The following is a 12,304-nucleotide window of genomic DNA, read 5'->3' on the forward strand; positions in this document are numbered from 1 at the left end:
AAAATGATGGAAATAGTGAAAGTTGTAAAAAAAATGTCAAAATGTTGACTTTTGACTTTTAAAAGTCGAACTTTGATCGGTAATATATTCAAATGTGATTTGAATCTTAAGAAAATGAATGCGGATTCATGCTCGGAATATCGAAATTAGATAAGACAGAAAAAATTGTAAAAAGTAAAAATGTTGACTTTTTGGTTTGAAAAGTCAAAGTTTGACTTTAACTAAATAACAATTTTGCCCTTTGACCAAAGTCAGTGGAAAAATTCAATATTTTGTTGGATAATCCTACTAACTATAGTGAGCTAGATGTTAGCATACCTTGAAGACATTAATCCCAATAATGGTTAGTGGGTTATGTGTTGTTGGCCCATGAACTTGTATGCACATGAAACTTTGCATGTGATTTTTGAAGGAATGAAATTCCTAAAGCGGAAGCGTATGTACGCCGTGCAAATAGAATTCAATTTGTAAAACCAAAAAATTCAAAGAAAAACAAAACCAAACATGCTAAGGAGGAAAAAGGGAATAAAACTAACATTTGTAGAACCTCCCAAAAACTTCTTGAATCTCCTAAGAACACCACGAAGTTTTCCTCGTTATTCTTAAGTTAAGAATCAATAGAGAGTTGTGAGCTTCTGTGATTCTGGTAAGGGAACTTTTTTTAGAGAGATTTCTTCTTCTTTTTGGAATAGAAAGATCGTCTAAAAAAACAAAGAGAGGTTAGAGATTTAGGAATCAATTCTGTATATATCTCGACCATTAAGAGAGATGGAGGGAAGTTATCAAATAATTCTCTCCCTCTGTACGTAGAATAACCCCCTTGGGAGTTATTTTACTAATTGAAAATATATTAATTAAAATAAAACAAAATTAATATAAATTTAATCTATATTATATCTCATATAATATAAACTTTATATATTTTATCATATATAATATAACCAATGGTTTAGATCTCTAGTATGGTCTATAGTTTTAATATGAATTGAATACATATTAGTTTTAACCTAGAGTTTATTTATGAATCTTATTCATGTTATTATTATTATTATTTGAATCATACTCAAATATTAACTTCTCTCATAAAAACTTTATATTATAATATATCAAATACATTATATTAATTGTGTCATATACAATTTATTCTCTTTAATCAATTTGAACAATTCAAATTAAACCAAAATAAATTTGATTCTCATTTATCCTTATTGAGCTAATAAGGAGACCTTATGAACTTACATATTGAAGCTTCAACGATATGGGATTAATTAATTAAACTCTTTAATTAAATTAATCTCTACTCATTGACTATTAGTCATTCCACTAAAGACTAATAGTTGCACTCTTCTTACAGTAGATATATTTTTGTGTCCATTAGATATAACCAATCAATAGTGTAATGACTCTTCACAAATTGCTTGTAAGTACAGCTAGGCCAAAAATTACCGTTTTATCCTTGTAGTTACATCTAACTTCTTAAGTATCACTGATTCCTCTAATGAACAATAATTATAGTCCCACTATAACTGAGCTCCTCTCTGGCCAAGAGAGGGTGTGGCGCCACATTGCTCAAGCCCTGGAATCACCCCTTAAGAAAGTAATTTCTCTACTATCTATAGAGAATGAGTGAATTCCTTTTTGTGTAGCTGTGTTCCTAGCTCCCCAATCAAACAAATCCCCAAAATGGTAAGAATATTGAGTTGGATATGTAGGCCACTCTCACCCATGCAAATCAAATAACCGTCTTCATAGGCATGAGTTCATAACTCACTCAGGATTCAAGTGAAGTCACCTATGGTCATCTTGGTGAAAAATAGTCTCAACTAGTAATGGTGTTAATAAGAGAGACTATTCATTTCATGGTCCAGTCTTATACAAACTTTTTGTATAGAATATGCTCGCTCTAATGTCTCGACATGAATAATTATGATCAAATCATTTGTAGCACTTTAAAACAATTGTAACAACTAGAAAGTTGACTATATTTGTAGTATCACCACGATAAGGTATCTAGCCTTATCTATCTACTACAGACCATTTAGGTTATCATTTAGACATGATCCACTTGTATGTCTCCATATAGTTTATTGGTTTGATTTTGTGGGTAATGCAACTAAATGTCAAATAAAATAAAATACTTTATTTTATTAGATAAATAAAATGTTTGTATAATATATACAATTACAAACTACAAAACCACGAGATTTATGGCATCAACTCTAACAAACTCTCACTTGTCCTAAAGCTAGTAGGGTGTACAACATAAAAGTTAAAACACTATAATAGTACACAAAACAAGAAATTAGGGCATATAATACGCACTCAGTAAATCTCTCACTTGCCCTAGATTAAATGTGACATGTCACATAGACCTAGACTCTTTAGGTGACCATCAAACACCTTAGCCATGAGAGGCCTTGTAAACGAATCAACAACATTGTGCGTCGAAATTATCTGTGTGATGATCACGTCCGCTCGAAGCACTATCTCTCGGACCAAGTGAAACTTGCGTTCAATATGTTTTTCACGCCTGTGGCTTATGGGATTCCTAGAATTAGCCACAGCCCCACTATTATCACAGTAAAGAGTAATTGACTTTGACATGTTTGGAACAACTTTCAAATTAGTAAAGAATTTCCTAAGCCAATTAGCCTCTTTGACAGCTTCACAAGCTGTGCATACCCTGCTCCATGGTGGAGTCGAAATAGTGGCTTGATACTTCTCCAAACTACAGCTCCTCCGTTAAGAGTGAACACTGAACTTGAAGTAGATTTCTTAGAATCTCTATCAGTTTGAAAATCAGAGTATGTGTATCCTGTAAGAATTAAATCGTTAGAACCATACACAATCACGTAGTCCCTCATTCTCTTAAGATATTTGATAATAGTTTTAACAGCAGTCCAGTGAGCTAATCTGAATTGGGTTGATATCTACTGACTATCCTCATCGCATAACAGATGTCAGGTCTAGTACATAACATCGCATACATCAAGCTGCCAACAGCCGATGCATAGGGGATATGTCTCATTTCCTCAACCTCTTGAGATGTCTTAGGACACTGTTCCTTAGACAAAGTAACTCTATGCCTGAAAGGTAGTAAGCCTTCAAGTTTTGCATTGAATATTGAACAACTATCTTGTCAATATACGATGCTTGAGACAAAACTAGTGTTTTGTTCTTACGATCTCTAAAGATCTGAATGCCCAAAACAAACTGTGCCTCTTCAAAATCTTTCATTTGAAATTGGGCTACCAGCCATTTTTTGATGTCAGTTAGTACACCTACATCATTTCCAATGAGTAGGATATCATCTATGTACATAACTAAGAAAGTTACTGAATTGTCAATGATTCCATTGTAGACACTGATGGAATATGGTACATGTGTAGCGGAATAAGAATCAAAATTTACCCTGATTGCAACTAACTAATTAGTGATTAACATGCCCTAATTAAAACGAAATTAGGGTTAATGAAAAACTCACCTTTGAAGCCTAATTAAAACTTGTCTCGCTAAGTGTTAATGGAATTATCCAACAAAAATGATGGATTTTTCTACTAACTTTCGTCCAAGGGCAATATGGTCATTTGACCAATTAACTCAAAGTTAAAGTCAAACTTTGACTTTTTCAAGTCAAAAGTAAATATTTTGATTTTTTACCATTTTGTCCAATTTGACTAATTTCGACCTTTAGAGCATGAATCCATATTCATTTTTTCAAAATTCAAATCATATTTGAATATAAAGCCGGTCAAAGTTTGACTTTTCAAAATCAAAAGTCAACATTTTGATTTTTTACAATTTTGACATTTTCCATCAATTTCGAGCTTCCGAATATGAATCTATATTCATATTTTTAATATTTAAATCACATTTAAATATAAAGCTCTATAATCAACGACTATATTACATATATTTATTGGTTTCTCTCTCTCTACCTAATTCGAACAATTCAAATTATTCCAACATATTGTTCTAAGTTAATTCCATATGAGCTAGCAGAGGAACCTAATGGACCTATAGATCATGGACTCCAACGATCCAAGATTAACTCGCGACACCCTTTTAGACCGAGCTAATCAACATTTATTAACTAATGGATCATCCCACTAAAGTTTCGTAGTTGCACTCCCCTTACTATAGATATATTTCTGTTCATATGGTATAACCATGATCAGTAAGCTAATCCTTCACAGGTTGTTCGTAACCTCGATAGATCAAAATACCATTTTACTCCAGAGACTACATCTTGTTTCTTAAGTTCCATTGATCCACTATTAAACATTTGGTTTAAGGTGCAACCTATAAACTGAATCTCTCTCGAGCCTATGAAAGGGTGGGATCCCTTATTCAAAACTTCGATTCAGTCCTTAAGGAAACAACCTATCTACTAACTCTAACACGAGTAGGAGTGAATTTCGTCTTGCACCCGATGTCCCTAGTCATCCATCCAGTCTTACCCTTAAAATGGGAGGCTTATTAGGACAACGATGTTGAGTTGCCCTCACCCATGCAGATCTAAGGATAATACTGTTTGAACAGAAGTTCATAGTTAGCTCAGGATTAAGATTAAGTTATCTAGGTCATCATAATCGAAATAGTTAGTTTATATAGTTACGGTATTATAACTTAAAAGTGACTATTTCATGGTTCTAGTTTTATGTAAAATCTTTACATAGGATGTCCCCACTCCCGTGTCTCTACATGAATGATTCAGGATCACATCGTTTGTACTAACTACAGAGCGGATCGCATCCATAGTGTTCCCGAAATAAGGCATCCAACCTTATTCATACACTATAGACCGTTTGGGCTATAAACTCAAATTTGATCCACATTTATGTCTCTACATAAAGTTCAAGTCTACACCAGATAGCCTCGGGACCTTAGTTTATTGGACTTAAGATTATAGTATTCTATTTTCACTAATAAGTCCTTAATATCCACTTTATTGAATAGAATATAATTTTAACTACAAACTACCAATTTTGGGACATAAATTCCAACAGACACAAGGTTCATCAATGATTTGATCAAAGCCATAAGATTTTATTACGGTATCAAATCTTATGTTCCAAGATCAAGAAGCTTGTTTCAATCCATATATAGAACGATTAAGCTTGCAAACCTTTTTCTCTTGACCTTTAGTTATGAATCCTTCTGGTTGTTGCATATAGTTGGTCTCCTCAATATTGTCATTCATAGTCTTAATGTCCATTTGCCAAATCTCTAGTCATAATATGCAGCAATGGACCAAAGTATTCGAATACACTTTAACATGGCAATAAGTGAGAAAGTCTCCTCATAGTCAACTCCCTCAACTTGGGTATAACCCTTTTCCACTAGTCTAGCTTTAAAAGTTTTCACCTTACCATATGCACCCTTTTTCCTCTTGTAGATCCATTTATAATCTATAGGTTTTACCCCATCAAGTTGATCTACAAGATCCCAGACTGAATTGAAGTACATAAACTCCAATTCAAGATCGATAGCTTTCATCCATTCATCTTTATCCACATCCTCCATTGCCTTCTTAAAAGTTAATGGATCCTTAATTTCACCATCAGATATGACAATTAAGATTTCAGTTAAACTCATATAACGAATAGGTAAGTTTGTAACCCTCTCACTTTGTCGAGGTTCCCTCAACGATTAAGGTTGATGTGACCTAGTAGATGAATCGACTTAAACAACCTTTGTTAATGCACTAGGCTCTTCAACAACTCTTGTTGAAGGTTTAGTAGTTTCATTGGAAAGTTCATTTAATACTATCTTACTACGCGGTTTGTGCTCCCTTATATGGTTCTCTTCTAAAAATGTAGCATTTGTCGATACAAATACTTTATTAGCTTACAAATATACATAATTTTGAACGAGATTCCAATTTCTTAGGATTAGTCTCAAGCATGTGTACTGGACAACCTTAGATTCTGAAATGACGTAAGCTACCTTTACGACCATTCCATAATTTCAAAGGTGTTTTAGAAAAACTTTTAGATGGAACACAATTCAAAATATAGAGTGCAGTTTTCACTGCATAACCCCAAAACGAGTTAGGCAAGTGAGCGTAACTCATCATAGAATGAATCATGTCCAACAAGGTTCGATTTCTCATTTCTAATACACCATTTTGTTGAGGTGTACCAGGTGCTAAGAGTTGAGATACAATTTCACATTCCATCAAATAGTCTTGAAATTTCAAATCCATATACTTTCCACTTCGGTCAGATCAAAATGTTTTAGTAGTTTTACTTAATGCATTTTCAATTTCAGCCTTGTATTCCTTAAACTTTTCAAGGGATTCAGAATTATGTTGCATAAAATAAACATACCTATATCTTGAATAATCATCAGTAAAAGTGATGAAATATTTAAATCCTCATCTTGCTTTAACATTTATAGGACCACATAGATCTGAATGTACAAGTTCCAAGGCTTTTTTGGCCGTATGACCTTTTCTAATAAAAGGTCTTTTGGTCATCTTACCTTCAAGGCATGACTCACATACAGGTAAAGAATTTTCTTCTAACTCACTTAGAAGTCCATTCTTTACTAATCTATCAATTCTATTGAGATTTATGTGCCCTAATCTTAGGTGCCAAAGATGAGCATTTTCTTTTGAAGAAATTTTAAGTCTTTTAGTTTAAGTCACTGCAGTTTTGAACATTTCAGTATTAATGAGGACTTTAGATGTTAGTGATCTTAACACATAAAGATTATTTTCTAACTTTGCAGAATAAACCTTAACACCATTTATGGAAATAAACACTTTATTCACATGAAAAGTTAACGAGTAAGATTGTTCTAGTAAGCACTTTATAGAAATCAAGTTCCTTTTTAAATCAGGAACAACATATACATTTTCTAATAAAAGAAAAGATTTCTGCAAACAAAGTCGAAGCCCTCCCACTTTAACCACTGAGACGACATGTCCAATTTCAACCTGCACTGTCATCTCTTCAATCTCCAATTGCCGTTAGAAACTAATTTCCTTAAATGAAGAACAAACAAGGTTCGTGGCACCTAAATCTATTATCCAGGCTAAATCATCATTTTCCACTAAACAAGTCTCCAACACTAGTAAATCATATTTACCTTGTTTGGCATTCTTCTTTTTTGCCAAGTACTTGGGACAGTTTCTCTGTCAATGTTCCTCTCCTAGTTGCAATGGAAACATATTCCCTTTGCAGCCTTGACTTTCTTGCTCGTTTTAGCAGTAGCAAGGTTAGCTTTATTTCCTTGACCACTGTTCTTCTTCTTCCACTTCTTAGTGCCAAATGAACAAGGCATAAACTTAGTTCCAGAGGTCGAACCTTTATGGAACTTTCTTGTGGAAGTAGCAACATTTAACTTTCCCTTCTGTCCCTTAATTTTCATAAAAGACTCGAAAGTCTATAGCTCATCGAGAAGGGTAGTAAGAATATAAACAATCTTATTCATAGCAACATTGCTTCTAAATTGTAGGAAACTCTCTAGCAGAGATTCCAAAATAAAGCTAACCTGATTGGCTTCATTGATGACAACCCCATTCATTTTTGCCACATTGAAATGAACCATCATATTGAGAACATGTTCTTGCACTGAAACTCCCTTGTTCATACAAGCATTATAAATGTATTTTAGAGCATCATGCTTGATTTGATAAGAGGCCTGACCAAACATCTCCTGCAAGGAGTCCATGATCTCATGAGCAGTAAGCATTGATTCATGTTTCTTAGCCAGTACTTCAGATAAGCTTGCTAAGATGTATGCTCGAGCTTTTTTATTTGCCTTGACCCATCGCTCATGTGCTTCTCGAAATGTTTGAGTTGCATTAGCAGCTGGGACTTGAGGACACTCCTCAACTAGGACAAGTCTAAGGTCATCGATGATTAGCACAATGTTGATAGTATTTTTCCAAGATGCATAATTATTGCCATTAAGTTTATCAGCAGCCAACATATTCAAAGTAGCACTTGTCATTATCAAATTGTTGAAAACATACAATTTATTTATATTAGTTATACTAGCATTTTTCATATAAAAAACCAATCGATTTAGCAAAATTTAATATATTCTAAGTGATATCTACTTTGCAATGATGCTTTAGTGAGGTAGGATAAAACCTCTGTAGGGTGATTAATTATCCCTTCACTGAATTGAGATAATCTCAACTAAATATTACACCAAAATACCTCATATTCCTACAATAGTTAGTCATCATTGTTTAGTCAAGAAATGAGTAACTTACTTAAAAAAATTTTGTAAGTGTAACCCTTAATTTTAAATTCTAGAGTTCCGCCCCAATAAGTAATCCGTAGGAAAAACCGATTGGAGCAAAAACTAAAGAAATCCTATCCACTTTTGGAGTTTGAGTAAAATCTGATGCAAACACCTTCTATAGGGGGACATAAGCAAAGGTGCACTAGAAGAAATCTGGTCTTTAATGTCGGGTGAAAAAAATGAAAAATAAGCTTTAATGTCGGTTTTCAAAAGGCGGATGTTTAATGTCGGTTTTAAACCGACATTAAAGCTTTATCTTTAATGTCGGTTTAAAACCGACATTAAACATCATGTTTTTTTAGAACCGACATTAAAGGTCTTTTTTATTTTATTTTTTATTTTTTTAATTTTGTAAAAAGTTGAATTTTTCTCTCTCTTACTTTACTCTTTTCTCCTTTCTTCTCTACCAAACCCTAGACTTTACTCTTTTCTCCTTTCTTCTCTACCAAACCCTACGAAAGAAGGTTTTCTCTCAACATTTCTTCTCTTTCTTCCTTTCTCAATCTCATCACTTTCTAATCTCCCCTTGGCTTCCAGTCAAAACCTTCATATTCCCCACCTTCACCATCGCCGCCGTGAAATCCGCCTTCCAGAGGCTCCGACTACTCCGATACTGTCTCACCGTCGCTGTCGTCAATGGGTCGTCTTCCATCGCACTTAGGTAACATTTTTACTACTACTATTATCGTAACAAACACCCCTTATTTTTCTTATTTTTATGCATCTAAAACTACATTCATTTTCTTGTTGTCTAACTTCAAACAAGTAGCAAAAATGATGGAAGAGTCAAGATGCACAAATTAATTTTCTTTTAGTAATACTCGAGTAAATCCTCACTGCACATTCCCTTCGATCTCACGAAGAGAAAAAATATATATAAATAAACATTATTTTTTGGTACATTATTCAAAGTTAAACTCTCACCCATTTGAGTGTTGAGGAAATCCGTACGATATTAAATCCGAGGCAGTACGTGGTGCATTTGGATTTGGAAGCTCCGGCAGCTGAGCGGCTGGAATTGGCTGATTTTGTGAACAATGAACCGATTTTTAGAAGTGTGGGTAATGTGAGGATGATATTGCGGGCGAATTTGGTTACTTATAGAGGGCCAACGATGGTTACTAATACACTTCACGCGGCGGCGATTCTGTTGAAGGACGGTGGAGATTGGGACTGGTTTATTAATCTCAGTGCTTCTGATTATCCTCTGGTCACCCAAGATGGTATTTGTCAACTGTTTAGTATAATTTCAAAACTCTGGGATTCAATTCTAGCACGTTGGTTCGTTTTATATGTTTTTTTAGACTTCTTCTTTATTGTTTATATCTCGATCTTCTCTTGATATTCTAATTGTTGTTAGTTGTGGTAGCTGGAATTTGATCATTGTTTTCTTCTCTGAATGAGTTGGAATTTGGGTATTTGTCATGTTCTGTTTTTGGATTAGTTGCTTTCCAACCTTTTCTTTCTGGTTCCGTTCTTCATATTCTAAGTTTTTTAGCTGACTTGCCATTTTGATCAATCTACACTTGTATGGAGTATAGGATTTGAAGGTTATTGGGCAAATTGTTTCTTATCCAAAAAAAGAAAAAAGGGCTCTTGAGGATGCTCTGTTATGGTTTTAACTTTTAATACGCATGAAATTCATCAGTCTGGATTTGTGTTTGAGTCGAGGTCTAGATACTGGTTCTGTGTAACCTTTTGTTTTGTTTATGATATTTGTAAAAGTTTATTTAATATTGATGGATGGTTTGAATTTATACATCAAATATGGATTAACTTCAAGTTTGACTTTGACTTGTAAACTCTAATCCATGCGTCATAGTATTTGCTTTTTCAATGTAGAAAATTATGCATTTGAATGAATTGGCCTAAACTGCACTTTTATTTCTTCAACATATTAGCTGTCTGTTTCTCTTTTTGGTATCTGCCTTTCTCCTTTCTTGTTGTGTGAAAGTTTTATTGCAGTTGGTCTTCGTCTTTTCTATAAGTGGATCTGTAATTGATGTGTGAAATCTTCTTAGTTTCTTCATAGTTGTCCCTATGGACACTTTAAACTTAAAGATTTAAGAACCATTGAAGATAGTTCAAAGACGGAAAAGAAAAAGATCATTAAATACAAAGTTGGACATATTTGCTTCTCCTGTTTTCCTTCTTGTTTTCATCAGTTCGAACTTCGAACTTCGAAGAAGAATGGAGTTGGACTAGGCTCTTGAATTTCCTTTTTCCTTTTTTTTTTCTTTTCCATTTCTTTTAGCAAATTGGACGGGTCCTACTTCTTGCATTATGTTCATGGCCCACCCTAACTATTCTTGAGAGGCTTTACCCACCCAAGATCTGAGAGACAACAAGGTATATGTTCTTGGATATCCCAAACTTTTGCCACTATGGTACTCCTTGGGGTCTTGATTGCCTATTTTGAGCCCCAATGAACAATGAAAAGCTGGTAAAGATCTACAATAAATGCCCAATTGGTTGTCACATTATTTCCAAATTTGCTTGCAATTGATGAGATTTGTCCAATGTTTGTTGGGTCTGATCGAGACTTTAATCTCGCTCCCTGCGCTTCTACTTCTGATTGGTATAGCTTGAAGAAAGAGAAGTTTACAATTGGTTTTCTGATGCAATTTTTTGTGTACTCTTCTTTTATACCACAGATCTGCTTCATACTCTGATACCCATTCCAAGAAATCTGAACTTCATAGTATGCACTCTTTCATTGACATAGATTTTACGTTTTTGTCGATCAAGTAGTTTGAGTTCTTAGTTGTTAACAAATTTTTTTCCCTTAAATAACTTTCCATGTTTGAAAAATAAGATTGTTGACAAATAACTTGTTTATTTTGTTTTCTAGTTTTTCAAAAAACAAAATTTTCAAGTACTACAATTTTTTAGTTTTTGGTTGGAAAGCAACCATACATCTTAAATATTGAGACTGGTAAGATAATTATTATCAATGAACCTCAAGGTTTTGTTAATTTTTATATTGAGCTGCACAGAGTTGTAATGTCAAATCTTTTGATTTTTCAAGTACCAGAGAGCCAAACCTGTTATAATTGATCCGGGTTCTGGATTATGATTCTACTAGAAAGCTATCTGTGACAACCATCTTAACCTGGACGACTTTTTTGTGGATACTTTAATGTGAATGTATTTCCAGGCCATAGTAAGCTTGTGGGTTGGTGCTGTGATTAGTAGCTGGTGCAATTTCATAACTGTCTTGTATGTTGGTAAGTGTTTATAGATTTTGCTTCTCAAAACATTTACATCTTTAATTTCTTTGATGATATCATTTACCTATAACCACTAAAGAGATTTAGAGTGTTTTTGGTTGATTTAGATATTTGATATCATTTAGATATTTGTACAATAGTGTTCTTTGAGCGTTCCGATATTATATGTAGATAACAATTGTTTTTGTCGTGCTTGATTGAATGTAGATAACTGTATATTTTTCCAGGTCATTTTCTACTAGAGGAGGATGATAAGTTTCTAGATAAGGTTTGAGCTACAGTTCAGGAAGAGGAATGTCAAGCCCTTGCTGCATTTGGTGCCTGTTTCCAATATTAATAATTGTTTGAAGAAGCATTTTCGAGACCTTTAAAATGTCGTGATCTTTGAATTTATATAATTCTGTTTGGTTGCAGTTAATTTTACAAGCGTGTTTTCATTGTTGGTGGAATCAGACTTGAATAATATGGGATTTATGTGCTTTAAGATATGAATGGGATTTATTGTTGCTTTAAGATATGAATGGGATTTATGTGCAAGTGCTAATAGCATTTTCATTGTTGGTGGAATCAGACTTGAATAATATGGTTTCCTACGGAATGTGACTTGTAGTTTCAAGTTTGTAGTTAATTTCACTTGTTGGATTCAATGTTGGTTTATAAAAAATGGACAATAATACAACAATTAAATAAATATAAATTTCTAAAAATGGACAAAAACAAGCCTTTGATGTCGGTTTTAAACTGACATTATTGGCCTCTTTAATGTCGGTTTTAAAACGACATCATAACCCAATCGACATTAAAGGGCTTCA

At 33.7% G+C, this 12,304-nt stretch overlaps 1 protein-coding gene and 1 long non-coding RNA gene across 2 annotated transcripts; one reads left to right on the plus strand and one right to left on the minus strand.

Annotated features, from left to right (window-relative positions):
• Positions 1–7,392: 7,392 nt before the first annotated feature.
• On the minus strand, positions 7,393–7,962 carry LOC127148285 (uncharacterized). Its single transcript, XM_051081753.1, has one exon. The coding sequence runs from the start codon at positions 7,960–7,962 to the stop codon at positions 7,393–7,395; it is 570 nt and encodes a 189-aa protein (XP_050937710.1).
• A 3,385-nt stretch (positions 7,963–11,347) lies between these two features.
• On the plus strand, positions 11,348–12,009 carry LOC127148246 (uncharacterized). Its single transcript, XR_007819100.1, has 2 exons — positions 11,348–11,489; positions 11,720–12,009. It is a non-coding gene; the product is annotated as an uncharacterized LOC127148246 (long non-coding RNA).
• Positions 12,010–12,304: the final 295 nt, after the last annotated feature.

Source organism: Cucumis melo, chromosome 2 (genome assembly GCF_025177605.1).
Source record: "Cucumis melo cultivar AY chromosome 2, USDA_Cmelo_AY_1.0, whole genome shotgun sequence".
In the NCBI taxonomy this organism is placed as follows: Eukaryota; Viridiplantae; Streptophyta; class Magnoliopsida; order Cucurbitales; family Cucurbitaceae; genus Cucumis; species Cucumis melo.